The sequence below is a fragment of the Bos javanicus genome, chromosome 23 (assembly GCF_032452875.1).
Source record: "Bos javanicus breed banteng chromosome 23, ARS-OSU_banteng_1.0, whole genome shotgun sequence".
Lineage (NCBI taxonomy): Eukaryota > Metazoa > Chordata > Mammalia > Artiodactyla > Bovidae > Bos > Bos javanicus.
This window is the reverse complement of record NC_083890.1, coordinates 37,836,164-37,864,105: the sequence shown is the minus strand read 5'-3', so window position 1 is coordinate 37,864,105 and position 27,942 is coordinate 37,836,164. Positions and strand designations below refer to the sequence as shown.

Below are 27,942 nucleotides of genomic sequence, written 5' to 3'. Positions count from 1 at the left end.
GGGATTGGTCTTTGTTCTTGCTTCCAGCACATCTGTGTTTCCTTAACCTCCTTTTCCTTCTTAGTTGTTGGTATAAGACCCTCAGAAATTACCTAGGTTTTTCATGCTTTTTTGGGGTGATGTTTGGTTGAATTTTTGAACCATTCCATCTTTTCCTTCCAGTCTTTCTACCTTGCTGTTTCTTTCCTTTCCCCCCCACACCACCCCACCCCCGCCATTTCTTTTTCCCCGCTGGGAGGCACGTGGCAGGAAGAAGAGCTGCCTCCTTCTGCCCTTTGAATTTGAGTCTTCTAAAGAAACAGGCCTCCTATGGAGGAAAGAAACCTGAAAATAGCAGTGTTTCTTCACTTAATTTCTATGGTGTGAAAAGTGAAGGACTGTATGTATAAAAAAAATATGTATAAACGTTCTAATTTTAACACTTGGCCAACAAGCAGTGTGACCTCCTGCATAAAGAGGGGACGTTTACCCGAAGGACCATTTCTCCCAGCCCTCCCTTTCACTGCCCCACCCCTACCCCCCGACCCTTTTGGCCTGTTGAACAGCCAGGCAGAGTCTGTGTTTGGATTTCCAGGGGCTGCAGTCTGTCTGAGGACGGGGGCATGCTGGCCCAGTGTCAAGGCCTGTCAAAAGAAGTGACCGAGCTCAGTCAGGAAGAGAAGAAATTAGATGAACTGATCCAAAGCTGCACCCTGGACCTCAAACTGTTAACCGAGGATTCAGAGAATCAAAGATATCCTTTGTGCCACCTGTTCAGTGGGGGTCAGTGCTTTCTAGACTATTTCCAGAGTTGACCACCTGACTTTTATGTGCAAGGTAGAATTTTACCCAAGTTTCATCCAAGTAAGTGGGGGGGGAGGGGCAGTGCGGGGGCACGTGTATGTGTATTCATTATTTATGGAATGATAGTTATTAGACTGCATCCTATCTTCTCTCTTCTGATAACCAGATGGGAACTATTTTTTAAAGCATTTTATTCACATGTGGTTGGGACATACGGGTACATTCATAGCATAGGACAACTCTATTAATGAGATCCATAAGGTGTCAGTATTCATATTAATGATAACATTAAGCAGATTCATCTTAGGCTTCCCGGATTTTGGATGGGTGTTAGCTGTCATTGTTGCGGTTCTCATATTCTATTTTCATTTCATCAGATATTGGAAGCAGTTGGAATTTATTGACTCTGTGTGACTGAACTATAGTTGAAGGAGTTGAATGAGTGTAAGAAGAATTGTTCTATAATTTTTAAAGCACATTATGGTGGCTCAGCGGTAAAGAATCTGCCTGCCAATGCAGGAGAGGCGGGTCAGATTCCTGGGTGGGGAAGGTCCCCTGGAGAAAGAAATGGCAACCCACTCTAGTCTTCTTGCCTGGAGAATGCTATGGACAGATGAGCCTTGTGGGCTGCAGTCCATGGGGTCACAGAGTCAGACATGGCTGATCGACTAAACAACAACAACACCAGTGCTGAATCACAGCACTGAAAACTGATTGCAGAAGCACCCTAAGGCTTAAGAAATCTCAGTTTATCCATTCTTCTAGTCATTGGAAGTAAAAGTATTAAAAAGCCAACTCTTGTTCTTAACTGGCTGGCAGTCTGTTGACTACCTGAAGGAAACTTACTGGTCATCACTTCACGTCAGACCATAGCGGAGGGCGATTACTTCATTGTGTTGACAAGAAGGTTTTGCAATCTTCTCAGTTATTAGTAGAAAACAAAACCAATATTTTAAATAATCTTGTTTCTAATTTTAGCTCCACGTTTATCTTTGTTAGACAAAAAATAAAATGTGACCTGCCCAGTTTCTTGTAGTGTCTCATCTAAAGTAACCTTTTGCTAAAAGTTATGGAGACATTTGTTTTCCAATTCAAGCAGTTTTCTCAATTGTTCATTTCCTGTTGGCCAAAGGATTAACCTTGTCAGCTGATGGTTAGTGAGCTGGAGAAGAGGTGTGATGATTTGACGCCCACCACCCGCCGCCTCGTTGGCCAGGGTGGTTTTACAGGGGAAGAAAGAAGAATAGCCGTAGCTAGGCTGTTTGCTACTTTGTGTAGTCGGGAACCCCTTAGAGGAGGAGATGCGGTTTTTACACACGATTGGCAACTTGTAGCCTTATCACCTACATTCGCTTTCTCTGGGGCCTTTTCTGCAGAAGTGAAAGCTTCCTTACAGGGGGCTGCTATCCCAAGAAACAAATTCAGGAGGGAGCCACAGTGGAAGCACTTGCAAGTTTGTAAGATTAGAGAATATGTTTGCACAATTTATTTCAATTTGCCATCCAGTTCCGAATGTGGTACAGCTTGTTCACAAATGTGTTGAAATTTTCCTTCCTGCAGCATGTTGGGTAATTGTAGATGAGCTTTTGTTTTAATAAGTTGTCAGATAGCTTTCTGACAGTGGGCTATGGGGCAAGTATCTAGTTACCAGTTTCCCCACTGTTCTCAGTAAAAATTCACAACTGTCAAGTCTTCCATAAAGATAGCAATTGGCTTCCTTGATGAGACAGATGATGACCTAAAACCTAGAATCCTGCATGAGCTGTTCTGTCAAGCTCAACAGTAAATTAGCTGTTGTCTAAACTACTGAGACTTAACATGATAGTCTGTGAGATGCTGGATGCTCAGTCACTTCAGTCGTGTCCCAACTCTTTGTGACCCCATGGACTGTAGCCCACCAGGCTCCTCTGTTTATGTGATTCTCCAGGCAAGAAGCCTGGAGTGGGTTGCCATTTCCTACTCCAATAGTCTGTGAGAGATGCCCCTAAATGTGCATGCAGGGACTTCCCTGGGCTCCAGTGTTTAAGAGTCTGTACTTCCACTGCAGGGGGCAGGTTTGATCGCTGGTCAGAGAATTAAGAGCCCACATTCCACTCAGTGCAGCCAAAAAAAATATTTTTAATGTGCATGCAGATTATGGGTGAAGGAGTTTTTTTTCTGGACAGTAGGTTCATAGCTTCCTTTAATTTCTAATAAAAAGCTACTAATCTAAGGGACATCATTTCCTCTAGGCTAAGACCTATGACTGTATCGAACATATTAGATCACAGACTCCTTTCACTATGTTATCTTCGGAAATGCCTTCATTGGCTTGTGATTTGCTATTTCATCTTAGGCATTTTTTGGTACGTTAATATAAAAAAGCAACTGGCTAAAGCCATTGTAGATTAATTATGTTATTCCATGTCCCTTATAAAAGAAAGCTATGTGAGCTCTTCTCTAGTAGCACCAAGTCAAAGCCTGTCTCTCTAAGCAAGCTTGCACAAATACTTTTATCATATAATAAATACCATATTCTTTCGTAATATCCTCTTAGGTTTGACTCTCAGGGCACTTTAAAGAATTGTTCAGTGCCCAGAAGTAGCTACCGAGAGTACTGAATATGATTTTATTCTCTTTTCCTCAATCATTTGGTTTGCAGAGCATCTGGAAGCTGCTTTCCTCCTTGTGAGCACCGAAATATTGTAGTTAATAGTATTATAGAAAGGACAGTTTTCCTAACAGAGAAATAATGACACTCTTATCAGCAAGCAGTCTATAACACAACCAGCCCAGGTGCACTTAAGAAAACAAGCTGTCTGCATGAGTGGGACTTGGAGTTCTTCCACGGATAAATGTAGTTGCTACTCATTCATTCATTTTGGGTGGCTGCTGACACTTTATAATAGTAGAGTAGCAGATATAAGTTACTGCAATTTCAACAAAATTATGGCTAATAGAGCTCAAATTTTTTCTGTAAATTGGGATTCTGCGGTCATTCAAGTTGAATGACAGAACACTCAGAATCTGGTTTGAAAAGCCCTGACCAAACTGAGTTTTAGTTTTCTTTTGAGAGTTTAACTATTCTGTTTGTTTTTATGTTAATATCTTAAGTAGCCGTGGACTTTTTAGAAATGGGCAGGAAAAAAGCTATATATTTGATTTGTTGTTTGGAAGATCTAGAAGGAGATAAGACATAAAATACTTAAAATTTTTTCCATGCATCTATTTGGTTCTGTTCATAGTGGTTACATCTGAGACAATTAGTTGGAAGAGTTCCTTAACACTCATTACGTTAGCTTATGTTACATATCAAGATATTCGAAAAATTAGTGGCCTTAAAGACCAAACTGTTATAGTTGTGAAAGCCCCTCCAGAAACAAGACTTGAAGTGCCTGACCCAATAGAGGTAAGGAGATAACATCTCTGTTCACCTGCAGAGATCTTTTTGGAGTGCCCAGTGTTTTTTGGTTTTCTCCTTATAAACTCTATTTTGTATTGGAGCATAGCTGATTATGTCATGATAGTTTCAGGTGAACAGTGAAGGGACTCAGCCATATATAGACAGGTATCCGTCCTCCCCCAGACTCCCCTCCCATCCAGGCTGCCATGTAACACTGAGCAGAGTTTCGTGTGCTGTATGGTAGGTCCTTGTTGGTTATCCATTTTAAATATAGCAGTGTGTACCTGACCATTCCAAACTCCCAGCTGTCCCCCCACCCCCACAACCATAAGTTCATTTTCTAAGTCTGTGAGTCTGTGTCTTGTAAGTTGTACCATTTCCTTTTAGATTCCCCATATATGGGATGTCATACGATATTTTCCTTCTCTAGCTGACTTAGTTCCCTCAGTGTGACGCTCTCGGGGTCCATCCGTGTCGCTGCAAATTGGAATGCCTAGTGTTTAAAGAATCATTGACGTCAGTTAAAATCCATATTTTCCTGAAAGCTTGAGAGTTCTTCCCCATCTGTTTTACTTAATCCTAACCTTAAAAATGTATGAACAGTTTGCTGTGTATTGAATGTCCATAAAGTCTAATTTTAACATACCAGGGCATTCAACTCAAAGTGGTTGATAGTTTACAAAGTGGTATATGGGGCCCTGTCCCTCTTGTGGTTTACTCTTTTTCATAATTTGTTATCTAGTGGTTCTGATTGATTTGAACCAGTGGGGACTTTTATGTTGATTACCCTGGATATGGTCCCCACCATGAATAAAGATATAGATGTTTTAAAGTAGCTCCCTACCTTGTCTTAGCACATTTAAAGAATTTATTCATTTATAACACATTAACATTTATAAAATCAAATGAGACTTTGGGTTTGCTGATAGATGAGAATATTATAAGGAGCATATTTTTGTGATTGTTTTCAAATATACTTTGATAATATAAGCTTAGACTATAAGATAAAGAAATGTAGTAAAAGAATGCACACAAAATAAAAAGAATGAAATTTACAAACTCCCATCTAGTGTAGAGTTCTCATCTTAAATGATCATAATAGGTTTATGACCTAGATGAAGAATTTTAAATATTAGTGTGCTGTATTCTTTTATTAAACTCAGTTCCTAGCACTTAAGACTACTTACTATTCATGCAGTGGCGATTAAAGTTCAGTATAAACAAACCCTACTCTTCAGGAATGAGTAACATAGAAATATGGTATTTGGAACATTTAAAAGACCTTTTAATAGTTTGCATAAAAGAAATAATTTTTTTTAAAAGATTCACCTCCTCTTGGCATGGATCAGCAAAGTTTTTCTTTATAAAGAGCCAGACAGTAAATATTGTTGTCTGTGTGAGCCCTGTAGTCTGTTGGGACTACTCAACTGCACAGTCCTACCGTTATAGCATTAAAAAAAAAAAAAGAAGAAGAAGCCAGAGGCAACATATAAGCAATGAGAATAGGTATAACTTTTCCCAATAAAACTTTATTTACAAAGCCAGTTGGTGGACAGGATTTCCCTTCGGGCTGTAGTTTGCTGACCCCTGCTCTAGAGGTTGACAGTCATTGACTGAGATAGACTACCAGTGGAGAAGTAAAAGCAACAATGAAAATTACCCTTTCCATTTTTCCATGAAAATTACAAAACAGCTTCCAGTTTGAACTTTTCTCACTTCTATTCATAGAGCCTACAAATACATTTGGCAAGTACCCAAGGACCCATTGAGGTTTATTTGTGTCCAGAAGAGACTGAAACACACAGTCCAATGAAAACAAACAACCAAGACCACAATGGGAATATCCCTAAACCCACTTCCAAAGGTAAAAATTCCACTTTTGTCATTTGGAAACTATGTTAAAAATGAAGGTAACTAGAAGGATCCTGTATCAGAATCACAAGTCTTGGCAAGAAACAAAAATTTCTATCATTAATGTTACATTAAAAAAAATTCCGAATAGTTTTCAGAAGAAAATAATGATCTTGGGCAAATGGCTCCTCCACCCACTTAATGGAGTCCCCTCAGGCTTTTGCTATTGGCAGAAACTGTTTCTTTGCAGTGTTTTGGAAAACCAGCAAAAGTGAAGAGTGGAGGTGTGATAGCTGTCCAGCTGAATCACCAGCTATACTTGGCCACATACCTCTGAGTGATATCACTGATCATTGGAGAGGGAACTGAAAAAAAGTTGGGAGAAGGAAGCCTTTTGCCCAAGAAGTTTTATCTTAATTTTTCCCCCCAGTGTGATGGGGAGAGAATAAGGGAAGAGAAGAAAAAATAAATCTAATTCCTCCCTTCATTGTCTCCACAGCAAAGGAAGCTCTTTGTAGTCTTTTTGTTGTCTCAGATTGGAGATATGTACTTAATTTTTTCTCCCTCCCAAGATAGCAGCAAGAAGTGATTTAAGTATTCAGATCTGACTTAATATTGAGAGGAAAAAAAAAAGGCACCTCAAATGGTAACACCAAAGACCACTTTTTTCCCCCACCCTAGAACTTCAAAGTAGATGTGTCCTTTTATTTGTATTTTTAGAATTATCTTTAATAAGCTAGTTGTTCAAAAAAAGACTAAAATCAGTGACCTCTACTGGGGAGCCAACTTTTCAGTCTGCATGTTTTGTTTTGCTTTTCCTAAAGGATGACTAACTGGTATTAGAAACTTGTTTTTGAACTTGTTAGTCTCTAATCTTTGAAGCTACCTGTATTCTTGTTTGCTAACAGTTGATATTTTAAAAGATGAGCGAGTAGACAAGAACAAGAAAAGGCTGACCAGAGTCCCTACTCAACAATGCACGTTAGTATAAAAGCTGATCTATACCATAATGGCAGGTTTCCCCAGTGGCTCAGTGGTAAAGAATCTGCCTGCCAATACAGGAGACGTGGGTTCCATCCCTGGGTTGTGAAGCTCCCCTGGAGAAGGAAGTGGCAACCCACTCCAGTATTCTTGCCTGAGAAATCCCATGGACAGAGGAGCCTGGCAGGCCACAGTCCATGGAGACACAAGAGTCGAACATGACTTATAGACTAAACAACAACAGTGTCGTAATGTCATCTAATTGTCCTTAGCAAAAGAATGCATGCTTCTATGACAGCAATGTGTATATGCTTCCTCCAGATTAGATTTTTACCTGACTCATTTTCTTGTTTCCACCACCTTTTTCTTTCTTCTCAGACTTGGCTTCAACCAACTCAGGACATAGTGATTGCTCGATTTCTATGGCAAACCTTTCTCCTCTGGCCTCCCCGGCCAACCTTTTACAGCAGACTGAGGACCAAATTCCTTCCAACCTAGAAGGACCATTTGTGAACTTACTGCCTCCCCTGCTCCAAGAAGACTATCTCCTAAGCCTCGGGGAGGAAGAAGGCATCAGCGATCTCTTTGATGCTTACGATTTGGAAAAGCTCCCGCTGGTGGAAGACTTTATGTGTAGTTGATTATGCTTCGTGTGAACTCCCCTTATAAACCAATATTTTTTTATTATGGAACCAGAACATGTGTCATGCAGTGTTGTCCCTTCCGCCCTTCTTCCTCCAAGATAGTATCATGAAGTAAACTACAGACTTCAGAACAAAGCTGACATTTTAATGAATTTAAAAAAACAAAACTATCAACGCACAGTTGCAGGCTCCCTTGGGAAAGCCCTGCCTTGCCCCAGGCTCCAAAATCTCCTGGATGAGTCAGCAAGTGAGAAAATGTGCAATCAGGTGTCTCTCACCCGTCCTCTTCCTCCCTCCCTCCCTCCTGGATTGGCTTGCTGTGCCTGACGGATGGGCTGTAGAATGGGGTCTGGCCACCTGGCCCACTCGAAAACAGCAATCTTCCTTAATAGCATTTCAAGCCGTGCCTTCTCCGCAGAATGCATGTCTTTGGGGTCTGCTAATTTGGGATGGAAACTGCAGGAACTGTAAACTTGAAGTCATGCAAAAGTATGAAATGAATTTCTTCAGCTCTTCTTAGGAATATTTAAATTACTGTCATAATTCAGTTTAAGCTATGGACCGCATGTCCCACTCGGAGGCCAAGAGATCTTCCACAGCCTTTCAGATGAAGAAACTGTTCTCCAATACTCATCGCAGATGCAGAAGAACAGTCAAGTTCTGCCCCTCTAAGCTGTTGTGGATTTTCCTGTCTCCATAAACCACTCCCACTCTCTTGCCCCCAACGTATTTGTAAGTTTGAAGTTTATAGCAAATGCCTACTTAGGAGTTCTTTGTGGATTGTTTTTTTTTTTCTTTTTCTTTTTTTTAGCTGCCATTTAAGCATTCCTGTGGCACCCATCAACCATTTCAATTTAATTGTTTACTTTGAAGCGGTTTTTGCTAATTCAAATTATTTTAAGCAGAGGTAGAGAACCTCTACTGATCAGAGCATGTGTGATCTAAGGCTTAATAGCCTCGGCGAGAAGCTTTGCCCCATCTCGCTTCCTTCCCCAGGAGGGGGTGCTCGGAGCGAGTGGAGCTCACTGACGGGGGTGGCCCATTGGAGAGAACCAGGTCAGACCCCCAAGAAGCAGCAGGTATGGATGGATCCCTCCGTCCCTTGGGCTTCCCAGGCCCCCTGTGACCGGGGAAAGGGCTCTTACACTGCACTCAGGGAGACCACTTCTCAGGATGGGGTCGGATGGAGAGGCCTCTGGGGAGAAGGACATCCCCCGTCGTGAGTAGCATGCTGTCAGTGGCACTTCGCTTCAGCCGTTGAGAGCAGGGAGCTCCCACTGTGTCTGGGGCTACAGGAGTCCTGGCCAGAACCCCCGTTCCCCCTTCCACTGTGAAGGAGCAGGTTGGACCAAGGAAAGCTGGGGCTATAGAAAAAAGGCAGGGCAGGATGCCAGGACATCTCCCACTTAACTCTTCAGGAATGGCGTCCCAAGTCGGAGGCTTCCTGACAGTGGCAAAATCCTACCAGTTGAGTCCAAGAATGGCTTTCCCATTGGCCAGGGGGTAGATGGCCATCTCCCACTGGGAATGTGGCAGAGTACCTCACATCCATTCCTTGGATGCTAATGACTGTGGGAATGAGGGAGTCATCTAATAAATAAAACCTCAACACCAAGAATGGTTGAGTTGAATTGCTGTTCTGCCCGACACAGTGGGAGGCACATGGTAGGCACTCGATTCAACAGGATGGGAAAAAAGAAATACTGGGTTGGCCAAAAAGTTCATTTGGGCTTTTCCATACCATCTTATGGAATATTCCTTACTTATATCCCTTAGGAAAAGTACAAAACCTACGAAAGCCCCAGCCGATTTACTCTAGGTAGATTTCCACAATATGCAAAGTGGTGGTGGGGTCAACACAAATGACACCAGCACTTTAAACTATTTGTGTAGGTATGCATGGGTGTATGTTTGAGAAGAAAAACAAAGGTGCAGTTTATCCTCCTTTTTCTTCGGCCTCCATCCCCGCCCTCCTCCCCTGGACACACACTGGACCTGGTCCGAGATGAAGCATTGGGTGGGGGAGGGAGGGGGAGCTTTGTGTCAAGTGCCTACTGGAAATGCACTGTGGGGTTTTTTTCCTCTATGGGAAACCATTTATGCCAAGCTTTTCCCTATTTCCCATATTTATCTCATCTGGTTAGCTGCCTCTGCTTCCAGCTTTGTGTAATTCTCTTTGCCAGCTGCACAAAGCTGATTTTTTTCCAAAGTCTAAAGACTGAGCTCACCTGGCTATGTGGTTGTGTGTTTGGTTGAATTTCTTGTTAAACCTTTTCGTAACGTGATGCCGTATTTATTGTTTTAAAAAACGAAAAGAATCCTAATAAGTCTTAAAAGTTCCTTCATGCATAAGGCTTTCCCAGTTAATGGGCTTAACTGGTGTACAGTAAGTAGACGTCCATACTGTATTCTGTTTGCATTAGTCATTTTCTTTTTGACATAAGTTTCTGGCACACGAAGTGGGTTAGTACTACAGTATTTGTGTTACTTTAAGTACTGAGTATGCAGGTTTCCTGGTACCATTGAGTTGCTGCTATTAAAGCTCACACATGAAATGGCTAAAAGTTACAAGTGTGCGAATTATGACTGCGTGAGCCTTAGAGAGTAAATTGTATAAAGAGCAACACATGAGCTGTCAAACAGTGTTAGGTGTGTGTTTATATGTACAGATTTGTGCGTAGTAATCATTTTATTTAAGTTGATACGCAGTCTCCTCATATTTTCATTATCTAGCAATTTTGTACAAAATAGCAATTAATTTGTAAACACTGCCAGAATATTTTCTAGCTGGTTTGTAATTTTTTAAGAGTGTTATTTTTTTTTTCTTGTTGTTGTTCTTGTTGTTGTGGTGGTTCTTGTGTTCATTTTTGTTGTAAGTGTAGATCTGTAAATACAATTGCAGTATTTAAAGCTTTAGCTTTCAGGAAAAAGAAAGTAAGAACTCAGTGTGTGCATGACAACTCGTGTGTACGAAATGAGGAATTTGAAGGAAGATGCCTTGCAGAGTGAGTTGGGTGGCAACTGTCCGATTGTGGGAATTTCTTTTCCTGTGGGGTACGAGATTTTGTCAAAAGGAAGTATTTCTCCCAGAATTGGGAGTATGCAAACTACTAATCAGTTTAGCTTTGTGTTGTATGCTAGTTTAAAAAAGAAAATATGTAATATAATGTAAAAAAAAAAAAAAAGCTTTTATGATGGATTTTGTAAATAGATTTGTTACAGGGTAACCTGTTCTCTAGCTGTGATCTTACCACTTCAAATGGGTGTAATTTGAATAAATTTTGTATGGTAAAGGATCAATAAAATGATTTTTTTTTAAGAGTTCAGCCTTGTGAATGGTTTCTTACTATTGTCTTATGCTCTTACATTATATTTATAAAGACATGCTTAAGTTAAGGGGAAAGTTTGAATAAAAACTCAAAACATCATATGCTTTACTGTTCTGGGAATCTGGGGAGCATTAAGCAAAAGGCTTTTTGACTACTTGTGAGTGTTTGCCACTTTAGGAAGCAAAAGAACTTGCCATGTCTCTGATCATCTGCAGAAGCCACCCCAGGTGTGGAAGAAGGATTTGTACACCGAGAAAACACCAAGTCAAGTTTTCTTCCTCATAAGGAGCTTGAAGCAAGTAGATTATTTCTCAATACAGGTAATTGCCTCCCTTGTTCTAGATTCACTCCATGTTCTTTAAGTGAAGTAGTTGTTCATTTATTCATTCAGTCACTCTGAATGAGCATGAAGTGATTACTATATGCTGGATATGGTTGTAAGTGCTGGAGTCCAAATAGAAAAAGACAAAGATCCTTATCAGCATGAAGAAGCTTACAGTCTAGTAGGGAAAGAAATAAGTTTTAATTAGAATTAAATTCTGAGGACAGGCTCTTAAATGATTTTTTCTTCTGAAGCCGTATTTGGAAGACTTAAGGATAGATGCTTTGAGGCAAAAATGGAAATGAAGGGAAGATAAAAGCCTTGCTATTGGAGAGCTGTACAAGGAGGAGAGATTCTGATCCAGAGAGCTTTAGGGGCCTATGCATCTGGATGCAGGAAGGTTTGCAGAAGACTGCCTGGGTGGGTACAACTCAAACCTGAATAGCCAATGGATTCATCTAGGATCCAGGAAGCTGGGGAGCACCTGAATCCAATCTAGACTACAATCCAGATATCATGAAAGAAAATGGAAAGATTAAATGGTAGGTCATGCCTTGGGATACGGATGAGAATCCCTGCCCTGCCTACTTAGAATTAATCACCCAGGAGTCAGTCAGAAGTTAACAGAAATACCATTAACAGCAGGAAGTTGCAGTGATCCACAGAATGCAAAGAGCAAGCTTTCTGTTGTGCCCTTAAATCTGGGACTTAAAGACTGAAAGACAAATAGAACAATTTCTTAAAATACTCTGGAATGTTTATAACACTAGGAATTACTATTATACTTTGTTGTGCAAAGAGTACTATCAAAAAGTTCTGGAATTCCTTATGCCGGTGTGTCTGAAAAGTGTTGTGGGAAACAGAAGGGACAAAGTCCCATGTTATCACGTGCCTTAGAAACAAAACTGGAAATTCTGGCATGTTGGGCTTCTGTTGGGCTGTTTTAGGACTTGAGTATATACAACAGAAAAGACAGAGTTCGTTCCTAGGGAAAACAGAGGATGTGTGTGTTTTCTCTTTCCTGCATCAATTTCAGTAGCTGCCTGCACACATCAGGAATACAGAAACAAGGGAATCAGAATCATGTTTTAATTTAAGCAGGAAATTCAGATAAACAAACCAAAAACATTCATTAAGGCCTACTTTTTCAACTTGAACAAAACCATGTCAACTGATAATGACCAGAGAGTCACAGGATTTGAGTAGGAAAGCAACCTGATCCTGAACAAGGAGCTGGTTTCATCATGTGACAATTCAGCCATCATTTTTTTTTCACCAAGAAAACCATCTCCAGAATCCTAATCCAGTGCTCTTCCTGCAATATTTTAAGGTCTCCTAGTTCCTCCTCCTCAGACACATATATCAGAAACTGGCCTCTTCTCAGTTTTACTCTTGGAACCACAGCCTGGCTGACATGGTTAATTCATCCTTCTGAGTTAACTTCACCTGGAAGCTCTGTGACCATCCTGTCCACGGGCACTAATTTCTTGTACTCTTCCCCATCATATTTGATGAATGCGATCACTATCTTCTGTGCCTCTGTGCACAGTTTCAAACTGAGAGAGATGGAAACCATTGGAAGTCTAAGTTGAAGGACTCCTCAGTGGTTCTTTTGTCCTCAGTCTTTGATAAAAATGGATTTGCTGTATTTAAACAGAGGAAGAAGTGAATCCACAACAGCTTCTAAATAGGATGTTCCATTTCCCCCTTGAAAGACTCAAACTTCTCTTCCTGTACAGACTACTTTTCAGCTCCAGAAGCCTTTAAGACTTTTTTTCTGCATAATCAAATTCAGGAACAGTTGCCTCAGCTGAAACCTAAATTAAACTGTGTCTCAGCCTTGAACAGCCCTTAGCATTGTACAGGGCTTTACAGTTTACAATGGATTTTCATCTGCCTTATCTCTGCATATAAAGCCATTTGTAACTGATGGCATTAGCTGCAGAAGTAACTAATCAATCTACAGAACAGTATGTGGGCAGTGATATGAAGAAAGGATAAAAAGCACTTAGCTTTAAGCCATACTCTGGAGACCCAAGGAACAAGAAAGAACACTGTGATTCCACAGGAGAGATCTGAAATAAAGACATCAGTAAGTAAAAATTAAACCATGTCAACAAAGAGAGCATGTTTCAATGGGTTAGGTATGGGAAGAGAGGTTGTATGTGCTTAGAAATGGGAAGAAGCAGAACGAGACCCAAGATGCTTGAAAAGAGCCACAACCAAATCCTACCCTTGGCAAGAAACCAAAGTACAGCTGTTCTTTAGTCAAAGAGAAGGTACTATCACCATTGACTCAAAGTTTGGTTATCTATCAAAGGAATAAAGTGAGTACTAAAGACAGGGACAGGCATAGGGGTGCAACAATGAAAAGGAGACAATAGAAAGCATAGAAATGATTCCCTTACCTGGTCCTGAGAAGGAGCTAAACCAGCAACAGGGGGGCAAAGTTATTTCTAAGTGAAGAAGAAAGAATTGGATAGGACTCCTGCTCTGGCAGTATGGCAGATTAAATGGCCAGGAAACCCTCCTGTTTCAGAAAAACAGAAAAAAAATTTTTATTATACTGCTGAGATTACAAGAAATTCCCATGGGCCAGAAGAATAAAAAAGAACTGAGCTAAAAAGAAAGGTTGAAGAGCATGTAAACAGTAAAGACAGATAAGCCTAAGGTTGGCTACCAGTTGCATTTCAAATACTGTTGCTGGCATTGAGAAAAATTGTCTCGGGCCAACAAAGAAAGCCTGAAGAACTAAACCTAAGATTCAGATTAAACCAGATAAACTGGAAGAAGGCTCTAGTGCTCCAGCTCAGAGTCATCTCTCTGGCTTTCAGCAGAGCAAACTCATCCATATTCTGGACAAGACCACATAGGACCACAGACTACCAAATAGAGTGTTAGTCACTCTGTTGTGTTCGATTCTTTGTGATCCTGTTAACTGTAGGCCCCCCAGTCTCCTCTTCCCATGGAATTCTCTAGGCAAGAATACTGGAGTGGGATGCCGTTCCCTTCTCCAGGGGATCTTCCCAACCCAGAAATTGAACCTGGGTCTCCTGCATTGCAGGCAGAGTCTTTACCATCTGAGCCGCCAGGGAAGCCCCTAATATAAGATCACAGTGAAAGGTCAACAAACACAAAAGGAAACAAACCAGCATTGATAACAGAAGCAGAAAACATCAGATTTAGAGCTCAAAGAATTCAAATAATGGAATTACCAGATACAGTATATAAGATAAATATGTATGAAGTGTTTAAGAAGAAGTACTACAAAAACAAGTGACCAAGAAGAAATGATCAAAACTGCCCCCAGAGACTTGGAAAAGAATAAAATGTTAGGAATTAAAAATATAATTGTTGGAGAAAAGAAATGATGGCTAAACCAGCAGTTTAGATACAGCTAAAGAGACCGAAATGAATTGGTATGATGAAATTACCCAGAGTATAGCACAGAGAGAAAAGGAGATGGAAAATATAAATACATTTTGAGAGATCCAGATAATAAATATTTTAGGCATTGTGGGCCATAAGGTCTCTGTCAAAACTACTTAACTCTGTACCAAGAAAGCAGCCATAAACAGTCAGTAAATAAATGAGTAGCATGGCAGTGCTCCAATAAGAATTAGGGATGCTAAAATTTGATTTTCATGTATTTCTCACTTGTCATGAAATAATATTCTTCTTTTGACTTTTCTCAACCATTTTAAGAATGTAAAAACTGTTTTTAGCTCACAGGTTGTACAAAAAGAGGTGGTGGGTGGTTTCTGGTCCAACATGTAGAGTATGGAAGCTGTCACCCCTGTCCTCAAAACAAGAAAAAGACTGAACAATGTGCAAATCAATAACTCAGAGTGAATTACAAACTCGAGCAGGGCTCAGACCAAGGGGCACTTCCCAGGACTGCTGCTGCCAGTGCCCCCGCCCCCATGGTGAGCCACTGCGACCCACGTCTTCACAGGAAACCCTCCAACACTAGCAGATCTCCGCTATTTCCCAATTGACCAGAGCGTGTCACATAGGAGCATCTCCATAATTGACTGCTTTACCTAGTTTCTTTCTGCCCCCCATTTAACAATAAAGAAACCGAGACTCCAAGAGCTTAGGTGATTTGCTCAAATTCACAGGGTTAATAAGTGGCAAACTGGGAATTTGAACCCAAGGACACTTGACGCCAATGTTTTTTCACTCTGCCACACCACCTCCAGAAGCAACTAGAACAGGTGGGCAAAATACATCCTTCTAGCTTTATCTGGAGATGCTGACACTACACGGGGGAGGTGCAGAGTTCTGCAACACCATTTTTTAACAAAAAGATAACTTCAGTATAAAGACCAAGCCCTTGCTGACCTCACTCACTTCAAGAATATTCTCACACATGTGTGCAACCCTTTGTGACACAGACACATATCACAACCTGTACCTCCCTGCTTCCTGGCCACACAGCTGGACTGCACTTCCCTGCCGCCCTTGCAGTGAGACACGGCACGTGGCTGCCTTCTACGCAATGGAATGAATGAAAGCACTGGCCATCACCTCCAAATCTGGCCTTTAAAACACCAAAAAAAAAAAAAAAAAACAGACAGCCAACTATATGTTATTTATATCTACTTTAAATACAAAGACAGCTAAATTAAATGTAAAAGAACGGAGAAAGATATGCCATGAAAATACTAACCAAAGCCAAGTGGATTCACTGTATTAATTTCAGATAGAGCAACACTATTTGAATTAGTGCCCCCCAGAAGCAGACACTTAGGCATTAACCTAATAAAATATGTATGAGATCTACATGAGGAGAACTGTGAAGCTCTGATGAAAGAAGTCAAAGATCTACATAGATAGAAGGCTATTCTGTGTCCATGGATAAGACAAAAAATTGTAAAGGGATCAGTTGTCTCCAATTTGACCTACAGATTCAATCCCAAATTAAAATTTCAGCAAATTATTTTGTGGATATCAACAAAGAGATTCTAAATTTTATATGGAAAGAGAAAATTCCCAGCATAGCCAACCCAAAACTGGAGAACACAGTTGGAAGACTGATACTACCCAACTTGAAGAAATACTATAAAGCCATAGTGATTAAGTCAGTATGACACCGGTAAAAGAATAGACAAACTCATCTGTGAAACAGAAAAGAGAGTCGAGAAGTAGAACCAAAAAAATGTAGTCAAGTCATCACTGAGAAAGTAACAAAGGCAATTCAATGGATAAAGGACAGTCTTTTCAACAAATGGTGCTACAACAATTGGACATCTACATGCAAAAAAAAAAAAAAATCTAGACACAGTTTTCACCCTTTTCACAAAGATTAACTCCAAATTAATTATAGGCCTAATGTATTGGAGAAGGCAATGGCACCCCACTCCAGTACTCTTGCCTGGAAAATTCCATGGACAGAGGAGCCTGGTGGGCTGCAGTCCATGGGGTCACTAAGAGTCAGACACAACTGAGCGATTTCACTTTCACTTTTCACTTTCATGCATTGGAGAAGGAAATGGCAACCCACTCCAGTATTCTTGCCTGGAGAATCCCAGGGACAGGAGAGCCTGGTGGGCTGCCATCTATGGGGTCACACAGAGTTGGACATGACTGAAGCAACTTAGCAGCAGCAACAGCACAAATCCATAAAACACAAAACCATAAAACTTCTAGAAGATAGAATATAAGAAAATCTAGGTCCCCTTTGGCTTGGTTATGGCTTTGAGATACAACACCAAAAGCATGATTTGTGAAAACCGTTTTGATAAGTTGGCCAGTTTGATATGATAGTAATGGTCCTTTATTCTTAAAAGTAGGTAGTGAGTTCATAGGTAGTCATTTTATTATTAATCATCAACCTTACATTCACCCTGCACATAATACTTTGTAAAATAATTACACAATTTTTTTCTTAAATTTTGAGGTTGGGCCTGAAAATGTCAGAAGGATAAAGGCAATGGATTGGTATGTTCTGCGACAACCAACTGATCTTTACGGTGGTTTATTCACTAAGTCATGTCCGACTCTTTTGCGACCCCATGGGCTGTTGCCCGCCAGGCTTCTCTGTCCATGGGATTCTCCCGGCAAGAAGACTGGAGTGGGTTGCCATTTCCTTCTCCAGGGGATCTTCCCCACCCAGGGATCAAACCCTGGTCTCCTGCAATGCTGGCAGATTCTTTACCAGCTGAGCCACCTGGGAAGGGGGACAACTGCTCTTTAGAGTACCAAATATGATAGATTAATACCTGATATATTGCTAACCCACCATAGATTGAATTATCTTTTTTTTTTTTTTCTGTGCTGCACACTACAATAAAGCCTTCTGATAGATAAAAATAGGGAATTGGGTAGAATTAAGAGAAAGGCAAAGCTTTACAATTCATTATTTTTTAAAGCCAAGAATTAAATCAGAAACAGAATGCTTAGGAGAGAAACAAGTAGACAGAAAAAATTAGTTTCACCTCAGCAGGACGATGGCATGCTCTGCCTAGCCCTTCTTTGAAGTGCTGATGTGTGCAGACAGAGTTCCACGAACTGCCCTCGATTAAAACTGCTTTTCCTCCAGGCCCCTTGTCCAGCTGGGTTCAGTTACCTTTTCAAAGGCCCCAGGCACAACCTGCTTGTGGACGGGTGCCAACAGGGTAGAGGTCGGTGAGAGCAGGAACCACCACTGATACTGAACTGTGTGCCTTGCCCCTTTTGTAGTAATTTCATGAAAATACTCAGCAAAAACTGGAATAAGAAAGGATTTTTTAAGCCATTCTTGCTGATTTATTCTCTCTTGCCTCTGTCTCACCTCCAAATTTCACAGCCCATATCATATCATCTTTGCCTTATCTTCTTTCTTCCTTCAGGCCTGTTCTTTGTCAGAAGATCACAACCAGTGTGAACTTGATTCAGATGCCTACTGACCCAGCACTGACCTCCCAACCCTGAGCCCAAATCCCCCCTTACCACCCAGAGTTAGTATTTCGCGTCTTAGACCTTAATATTCCAATTCTGACTCTCACAGTATGCACTAATGAAAGAGCAGAGACAATCAAACAGTATTGCATTGACTATCCTCTGGAAAGAGCCATTCAACTCATTTTACAACCTTCTTCGGTTCTCTGATCTTTTTTTCCCCCACTTATTGTACTTTGAGGGAAAATTCTATATAATCTATACACTTTTATCCTTTGTTTATTTTCTTCCTCTTCTTTGCTTTCAAAATAGATTTTTAGGTATTATCAACATTTGGCTTAACACATGAAGGTCTAGAAGCATCTAAAAGTTATTTCTGACACGTTTTCATTTCACTGCTTATGTTTCAAAAATTAGAAACCCTATAATTGAGTAAAGCTGCAGTGGTGTGGATTTCGTCACTGAAGTCTCACGTTTCCTCCAAAGCAGTCAACCAATATTCATCATCAAGCCCCAATTCCCTACCACCTACAAGTTCAGTGTGGCCTCTTCTTTAGTCCAGTGCAAACTACCCACACATACACACACATTAAGAGTCTCCAAGTCACCCACAACACACAACAGTCTCTCAACACTCATCTGGTTGCTAATTACGAGTTATTCTTCTTGACAGTGCCTACTAGCTCTTTTTCCATTTCTCCCATAATACTCAAAACAACAAAAGAAACAAGTTCCTTTTCCCTAGACACAGAAAAAAACTAGCTCTTTACTTTTATACCCCCTTATCCTGTACCCTACCTTTGTTATTTAGAAGGTGCAGGGTCTCCTTCACCTCTGCTACAGGCACCAGGACCCAGTTGCTGGCAGATCCAGGATAGACTAGCATCAAAGTCCTACACCAGCCATATTCAGTCACCTCATCCACCAGTTCAGTTCAGTTCAGTCACTCAGTCGTGTCCAACTATTTGTGACCCCACAAATCGCAGCACACCAGGCCTCCCTGTCTATCACCAACTCCCGGAGTTCACTCAGACTCACGTCCATAGAGTCAGTGATGCCATCCAGCCATTTCATCCTCTGTCATATCCTTCTCCTCCTGCCCCCAATTCCTCCCAGCATCAGGGTCTTTTCCAGTGAGTCAATTCTTCGCATGAGGTGGCCAGAGTACTGGAGTTTCAGCTTTAGCATCAGTCCTTCCAATGAACACCCAGGACTGATCTCCTTTAGAATGGACTGGTTGGATCTCCTTGCAGTCCAAGGGACTCTCAAGAGTCTTCTCCAACACCACAGTTCAAAAGCATCAATTCTTCGGTGCTTAGCCCTCTTCACAGTCCAACTCTCACATCCATACATGACCACTGGAAAAACCATAGCCTTGACTAGACGAACCTTTGTTGGCAAAGTAAGTCTCTGCTTTTCAATATGCTATCTAGGTTGGTCATAACTTTCCTTCCAAGGTCATGGATGCAGTTACCATCTGCAGTGATTTTGGAGCCCCCAAAAATAAAGTCTGACACTGTTTCCACTGTTTCCCCATCTATTTCCCATGAAGTGATGGGACCAGATGCCATGATCTTCATTTTCTGAATGTTGAACTTTAAGCCAACTTTTTCACTCTCCTCTTTCACTTTCATCAAGAGGCTTTTTAGTTCCTCTTCACTTTCTGCCATAAGGGTGGTGTCATCTGCATATCTGAGGTTCTTGATATTTCTCCCAGCAATCTTGATTTCAGCTTGTGCTTCTTCCAGCCCAGCATTTCTCATGATGTACTCTGCATAGAAGTTAAATAAGCAGGGTGACAATATACAGCCTTGACGTACTCCTTTTCCTATTTGGAACCAGTCTGTTGTTCCATGTCCAGTTCTAACTGTTGCTTCCTAACCTGCATACAAATTTCTCAAGAGGCAGGTCAGGTGGTCTGGTATTCCCATCTCTTTCAGAATTTTCCACAGTTTATTGTGATCCACACAGTCAAAGGCTTTGGCATAGTCAATAAAGCAGAGGCAGCTGCAGAGCCCAGGCCATCCTGGCTCCTTCCTTCTGTGATTCTCCCCAAGGAGGGCAAGACTGGAAAATTCCAAATCAGTATCTCCCACCTAGTACCAGCCAGCCACGCCTAAGTCCGACCCACACTGCCTGCACCCCTTGGCTTCTGGCTCTTGGCTGCACCGACCTTAAAAATTTCTCTCCCCAATTCTCTACAGCTGTGCAAGGTCCCTTTGGCTTAAGTCTTCCTGATCATCCGGAAGCACCCGGACTCCCTGCATCCCCCTCTCTGGCTCTCCCCTTAAGCTTGTGCTTCCCAAACAGACCAGCGACAGTGACCTACCTGCCGCCTACCCGGTGCTCTCAGGAGATTTTTGCACCTCTTCTTGCCCTCTTCAGACTGGAAGCCCTCTACCTCCTGGGATCTTCTCCCTCACTTCCAGCCATACCTAGTTTCTGGCCATCCCAAGATCTTTTCCGGTCACCCTTTCTCAACCCAGGACCCTTAGAACCTAATCCAAGGTTCTGCTGAGCCGACTCCCTGCCCTGTGTAGCCCCGTGTGCCTGGAAATAGAGATGGAGACAACCCAGCTCCAGCTTGAAACCAGACTAGCCAGGTTCCTCCACCGCCCCAGCTATCTAGCTTCTGAAAATCACAGAGGTAATTTGTTTCTGGTGAAATCACAATTTTGTCTTTATATATATATATATGATTGTTTGACATAACTGAAATAGATAGTACTAATGCTATGTCACTTATGAAAACTTTTGTTTTAGGATGACTATTTTCCTTTCTGGAGAAGGCAATGGCACCCCACTCCAGTACTCTTGCCTGGAAGACCCCATGGATGGAGGATCCTGGTGGGCTGCAGTCCATGGGGTCACGAAGAGTCGGACATGACTGAGCGACTTCCCTTTCAGTTTTCACTTTCATGCATTGGAGAAGGAAATGGCAACCCACTCCAGTGTTCTTGCCTGGAGAATCCCAAGGATGGGGGAATCTGGTGGGCCTCTGTCTATGGGGTCGTACAGAGTCGGACACAACTGAAGTGACTTAGCAGCAGCAGCAGCATTTTTTTTTCTAGGGTAAAAAGGTGATATGATAATAGACAAAGAAAAGGGGGCTACCTCCCTGGTAGTGGTTAAGACTTTGCCTTCCAATGCAGGCATTTCAGGTTCAATCCCTGGTCAGGGACCTAAGATCCCACATGTCTCAGAGCCAAAAAACCAAAATATAAAACAGAAGCGATATTGTAACAAATACAATAATGATTAAAAAACAAAAAAGGAAATGGGGACCACTCTCTGGCCTTTCTCCATTTTTTTATGTACCACTTAGAGCTGCTACTCTGGAGAAGCTGGGGAGATGCTAAATGAACATCACATAGAAAGCCTCAACTCTTAGTGTTACGTACATAATAAAGTTCCTATTGTTTCAATTATCAAAAATATAGTGGTTTCAATGTAACCTCCTAAACTTATATAGCTGTGTAATTAAGGAGATTTTCCAGATGGTTCAGGAAAATTCTAATGCTATCCATGTTTATTGAACAGATTCAGTTATAATTACAAAGACTCTTTTCTCAGTTCTCGTCTTGATCTCAGCAACTCTCTCTTACTTTAACTCACTTTTTAGCCCTGCCACCGCCAAACACGGCTTCCCTGATGGCTCAGACAGTAAAGAATCTGCCTCCAATGCAGGAGACCCAGGTTTGATTACTGGGTTGGGAAGATACCCTGAAGAAGGGAATGCAATCCACTCTAGTATTCTTGCCTGGAGAATTCCATGGACAGAGGAGCCTGGCGGGCTAGAGTCCATGGGGTTGCAGAGAGTCAGACACGACTGAGTGACTAATACACTATACACTATACCCCCAAACAAAGGGCTTCTAGAATCATTACGTTTGTAGATCTGAGGAAAACAGCATAGTTTTTGGAGGGGACGGCGGGCACTGTGCCAGGTCTTCATTGCTATGCATGAGCTTTTTCTGGTTGTGGCGACCTGGGGCTACTCTTTAGTTGTGGTTCATGGACTTCTCATTGCAGTGACTTCTCTTGTTGCAGAGCTCTAGAGCACTCAGGCTTCAATAGCTGTGGTACTTGGGCTTAGTTGCTCTTCAGGATGTCGGATCTTCCTGGACCAGGGATCGAACCCACTTACCCTGCATTGGCAGGCAGATTCTTAACCACCTGGCCACAGGGAAGTCCCATAGCATATGTTTTAAGATGGTTTTATGGAGAACAGTTTAAGCCCGTAAAAAAAAAAAAAAAAAAAAAAAGCCTATATATATCCGTATGTGTGTTAAGTTGTTTCAGATGTGTCCGACCCTGTGCAACCCTAAGTACTGTAGCCTGCCAAGCTCCTCTGTCCATGGGATTCTCCAGGCAAGAATATTGGAGTGGGTTACCATACCCTCTTCCAGGGGATCGCTCTGACCCAGGGATCAAATTCTCCTCTCTTAAGTCTCCCGCATTAGCAGGTAGATTCTTTGTCACTAGCGCCACCTTGGAAGCTCCTGTATACATATACCACATCTTTATCCATCTATCTGTCAATGACTATTTACAATGGACATTTAGGTTGCTTTTATGTCTTGGCTATTGTAAATAGTGCTGCAATGAACATGAAGGTGCCTGTATCTTTTTGAATTATGGTCTTCTCCACCTGAAAGGTACACCATATTTAAATCAACTATACTTCAATTTTAAAAAAATGCCCGGAGCTGTTTTGACAACACATTGCATCATTGAGCGCTTGGCTTTCATTATGCTTTGAACGGTGAGAGATTGATGATATGTGCTGTTTCTTTCGAAACTTCTTAACAGGAAGGCTGGAATGGAACGAATGTGAGAATCAAATCATATGATTGTAGCGGTGGCTCCCCAGCCCAAACCCGAGGTGTGATGATCCCTTCCCTCTTCCCTCCCTGGACTAGCTAGTGCTCTCTGTTGAGGCAGGGGCTGATTCATCGCACCTCTCTGAGCCCAGTTGCGCCTAGCCCATTAGGTGGCTGCTCCCACTACCCACCGCTGTACAAACTGGCACACGGGAGCTCCACTCTGGAGGTGCCAGCTCCCAGACCGCCTTGTTGGTCGCGAGGTGACTGGTGGGGCCAGGGAAAGGCTGAGCCCACGGTTCCCGCCGCCTCAGGCAGTGATCCTGGTTAACGGGTGTGTCAACTGCCTCTGCGTGGCCTTCATGATCTCTGCCGCCTGCAAGCCTCACTCCACTGGGGACTGGAGGATGACATTGCTGGAGCGGCGGTTACTTCTTCGGACATGGCAGCTTTCTGGAGTCACACCTTTCAGCTCAGGGTACTGTGGTGGCGAGATGGGCACCAGTTGTGGCGGGTACGAGTTATAGCGGCCGTTGGTTGGTGTTCACATCGGCCCGTCCCCCAGGCAAGCGACCAGTAGTGAGCAACTGTCAACTAGCGACCGTTAATGCTCCTGCTCCCCCATTGGTTGGTGGCACAGGGGGCCCCCTCCCCCCTCTTGTATATAAAAGGAGCCTGAATTCTGACTGAGGTAAGTTGGTTTTTTGAGAGGCTAGTCTGCCAACTTATCAGTCTGCTAGCTTTCTGATTAAAATAATTATTCCTTGTTCCAAGAACTCATCTCCCAATTTATTGGCCTGTTGTGAGGTAAGCAGAACCATCTTGGGCTCAGTAACAAGATGACTTTTAAAAAAAATGACTGGTCTGTTATATGGATATCCTATGGGTTCTGTTTTCTGGAGAACTTGACTAATGTAGCATCTATGTAGTAGAAAATTGTGTCTGCACCTCCTCCAAAATCAAACCACTGAGTCAACACTGGTGGGCCCTGTGATTAATATTACATAACCCTCATTTCCTAGACTCAGCTGATTGAAGTCTCTTCTCTAGGAATTGAAATTAAAGTTAAGAGAAATTCGTGTCTATTTCTTGAATAGAGGAGATGAAACGATTCGGGAATGTTGTGTAGCTACTTTTCACATGAAGTGAGTAGCAGAGGAAGCCATGGCAATTAAAGAAAAAGGAACTCCAGAGGTTAAGAGAAACTGAAGTAAGAGAGCAGTGAGTTCTACATGCTGCCTGAGACCAGCAGCCCCCTCCAGCCCTGAAATTCTTCTTATAATAAATTCTTCACTGCTTACTTGGGCTTAAGTTCTTTGTATTACTTGCAACCAAAACCTCTTAACTAATTTAATAACCTAGTGTGTCAGACAGTTTATCAGCCAGGAGGGATATGGAGATTTTAAAAAAAGATATAGTTCTTATCCCACCAGCCCACAACTCTCCACCAAAAAAAAAAAAAAAGACATGGTCCCTTCCTGCAGGGAACTTCCAGTACCCAAGGGAGAGGTACACACTTAAGCAGATAAAGGCTATACAGTATACTAAGTGAGGAGATACATTGTGTTGCCAAATTTAGAAAATAAAAACAAAAGCAGGATGCCTGGTGAAATTTGAATTTCAGATAAACGATGAACACATTTCAGTATAAGTGATTCCCAAATATTTTACCTGGCAACCCCAATGAAAGGATAAACCACAGACAGATGTTAGAGAAGCATGTGTGTGTGCACGCACGCGTGCTCAGGCATGTCTGACTCTTTGTAACCCCATGGACTGTAGCCCATGAGGCTCCTCTGTCCATGGAATTTTCCAGGCGAGAATATTGGAGTGGGTTGTCCTCCTCCAGGGGATTTTCCAGATCAAGGGACCAAACCCATATCTCTTGTGTCTTCTGAACTGGCTGGCAGATTCTTTACCAACTGCGCCACCTGGGAAGCGCTGTTAGAGAAGGGGGGTACTTAATTCAAACTATGTTGTCAGAGAAATCTTACTTATTTATATATCTGCTTGGTTCTTTTCTGGAAAAAGATCACTTGGGTTATGTTTTAAAGGACAAGTGTGTGAGTTCACCAGGGGAAGAAAGGCAGGAAGTGTATCTGAGTGAGAAAGAAAAAATAACAGGACTAAAGGCACAGAAGCATGACATGGCAATATGTGAGAGGGGATCTCAAACATTTTGTTATCACCAAAGCTCACCAGTGCAGGCAAGGAGATTTAAAATGTCAGTAAATGTTCAGGGATTCAGATAATACACTAAACATGATGATTTTCTGTCTGTGTGCACGCCTATTGGAACGTCAGGAAAGATATTTTTAAAAATGTAATTCATAATGACACTAGAAATGTAGAAGGGCTATAGGCAGCAGATAAAAGAGTTGAGGGATTCATGGAAAATAGAATATTTATAGCATGACAGTAGCAAAGCAACAAAATGGAGAAACTGTAGGCAAAACACAAATAGGAGAAAGTCACTTCAGTAATATTTCAAGAGTATGAATGAATTTTCCTAAAGAAACCCCAAGTTCGGTTGTCCATACATAGAAAAAAAGAAAAGAGCCTAGATACATCAAAATGGAATTACTGAAAGGTCTGACTTGGGACAGCAGGATCTTCTAGATCTCCCTCCCCTCCCTATGTGCTAGCCAACAGTTTGCTCCCAGAATAAAGGCTTGGGGATGTTTTTTCTAAGCATGGCAAGGAATGGTTAGGGTTAGAATTATCATGGATAGTTGGGTCAGAGAGCAAAAAGGGAGGCGCCAGAGGTAACTTTAGACTATGGCCAAGACTGTAGAGGGTGAAAGATTCCAAATTAAAGTCAGGAGCACTGCTCTGTAAAGAGAATTGTATTTCAAAAGATAGGTAGAGGCCCCAGGTAAGAGGAAGGTGCCTCCAAAAATCATCCTCAATATTTCTTGATTTCTCTTTCTGTATATAAACAAGTACATACATATACGCATGTATATTATGAATATAATATCTTTCTACTTTGGCAAATACTCCTTCATAACAAAAATTTTTTTAGTATTATATTAAAAGCCATGGTTTGCAAAATATTCAAGATGTCTGACTTTAAAAGTATTGTATCTGTCTGGATGGTCAGTTTAGGGACCAATCATGCTTAAATGTGTAAAAAAAAAATCTGTAATTGATAAATGATTATGTATTTAATCCATAGCATTTCTTTTTCTTGACCATAACAGCAAACTATTATTATATCAATATTTTCACATAATTGGTGCTCTACCAGCAGTTATTATCTGAGGGATTAAAAATGTAAATATCTTTAAAATGTATAAAATTTCAATTATTTTAATGAAAATGTGTATGAAAATATGAAAATTATTTCATACATAAGGTTTCAAATGTTATTTTTTCTAAAGTTTTAAATCATTAAAATGACAAACTACAAATTTAAGTTAATGAATATTGAATTTTCAAATCAAATTACTTTTAAAACTGAAATTTAATCTTATTTTTAAAAATTTATTTAAATGTTATTAATTTTAAAATAAAATACATTAAAAGGTAGTCACATATTTAGTTTTTATTATCCATCTGATTGTCAATAGAATCAGCATCATGTGACATGCCTATTATGTCTAAACATGTACATATATACATGCAAATTTAAGAGAAATATGAATGATAATATTGTAAAATTTTATTCAGCTGTACAGTTGTTACAAATGTTGAGCTAATATAAAAGAATCTTCAGATTCACAAAGGCAGGCAAGAAAAATGGATGCTGAGCCCACTTAGAGAATAATATTCATTATGCAAGAATCTACTGCATTCACCTTGAGAGGAAGGATTTGTCACAAGTATTATTTTGTATTTTCTCTCTCTTTAGTGTTTCTGCCTCTTGAAACCTCCCTGCTGAAACAATACCCATTTCTGAAATTGACAGAACACAGCTAACAAATGTTTAGGGCCTTTGGACAGGATTGCTTTTTTTTCCATTTCAAGGTCATGGACTTGAGGGAAGGTACTGGCATGACAGCAGATGTTTAGGGATGCAGATCTCACTGTGCCAGGACTGAGTTCCTGTCCTGAGTAGAAAAAGCACCTATGTTCTCTTTAATAATTTATTTCTGTGCAGAGTCTTTTATGCCCAAGTGTCAGAGAATGAACGCTCCTGTTGCCACATGACCCAGCTCTCACTTGCCATCATCAGAAATAGTTTTCCATGATCAAAACTTAAGCCCACTGGACTTCCCTGGTGGTCCAGTGGTTAAGAATCCACCTGCCAGTGCAGAGGACACGAGTTTGATCCCTGAGCTTGAAGATTTCACATTCTGCGAGGCAACTAAGCCCATGCACCACAATTACTGAGTCTGCTTGCTGCAATCAGAGAAAACCCACATGCAGCAACAAAGACCCAGTGCAGCCAAACATAAGTTAAAAAAAAAAAAAAGACAGGACCTTCTGTTTAAAAAACAAACAAACAAACTTGAATCCACTGATAGGTAACCAGAGAGTCTCATTTGAGGGCTTCCCAGGTGGTACTAGTGGTAAAGACCCACTCTGTCAATGCAGGAGACATGCGATGTGGGTTCAATCCTGGGGTCGGGAAAATCTCTTGGAGGAGGGCATGGCAACCCACTCCAGTATTCTTGCCTGGAGAATCCCATGCACAGAGGAGCCTGGTGGGCTACAGTCCGTGGGGTCGCAAAGAGTCAGACACGACTGGGGTGACAGCACACATGCATGCTCTTTGGAGTGTGGAAATAAGATGTTTAATTTACATCCACACAGCAAACATTAACAAGAAAGAAAAAACAAAATGAAACAAAGCAAGATCCACCAAGCATCCAGGGAAGATCAACCCTTTGAAAGAGCGGCATCAAGTGCAGCAAGAGAATTAACTCTTGGTTACACTGTGTTCATTAGAGGAGAGACAGACAACAGCCAGGTCCTGACAGGCCTTTCTGGTCATGCTAAG

General features: G+C 41.4%; 2 protein-coding genes and 1 long non-coding RNA gene across 4 annotated transcripts in view; 2 read left to right on the top strand and 1 right to left on the bottom strand.

The window, feature by feature from the left end:
- E2F3 (E2F transcription factor 3) overlaps positions 1-10,962 on the top strand; it is an 84,350-nt gene extending 73,388 nt beyond the window's left edge. For both annotated transcript variants that reach the window (XM_061398742.1, XM_061398743.1), the window contains exons 4-7: positions 575-733; positions 4,057-4,171; positions 5,894-6,029; positions 7,376-10,962. In XM_061398742.1, coding sequence (XP_061254726.1) covers positions 575-733; positions 4,057-4,171; positions 5,894-6,029; positions 7,376-7,638 — 673 coding nt within the window. In that variant the 3' untranslated portion in view covers positions 7,639-10,962. The remainder of the gene's footprint in view (positions 1-574; positions 734-4,056; positions 4,172-5,893; positions 6,030-7,375) is intronic.
- Positions 10,963-12,365: 1,403 nt separating this feature from the next.
- On the bottom strand, positions 12,366-23,600 carry LOC133236629 (uncharacterized). Its single transcript, XR_009732951.1, has 4 exons — positions 23,189-23,600; positions 17,733-18,003; positions 13,701-13,822; positions 12,366-13,367 (listed from the first exon to the last, which is right to left on the bottom strand). It is a non-coding gene; the product is annotated as an uncharacterized LOC133236629 (long non-coding RNA).
- Positions 23,601-23,694: 94 nt separating this feature from the next.
- CDKAL1 (CDK5 regulatory subunit associated protein 1 like 1) overlaps positions 23,695-27,942 on the top strand; it is a 730,510-nt gene continuing 726,262 nt past the window's right edge. Inside the window, exon 1 of the mRNA XM_061398739.1 lies at positions 23,695-23,804. The gene's annotated coding sequence lies outside the window, so the exon portion shown is untranslated. The remainder of the gene's footprint in view (positions 23,805-27,942) is intronic.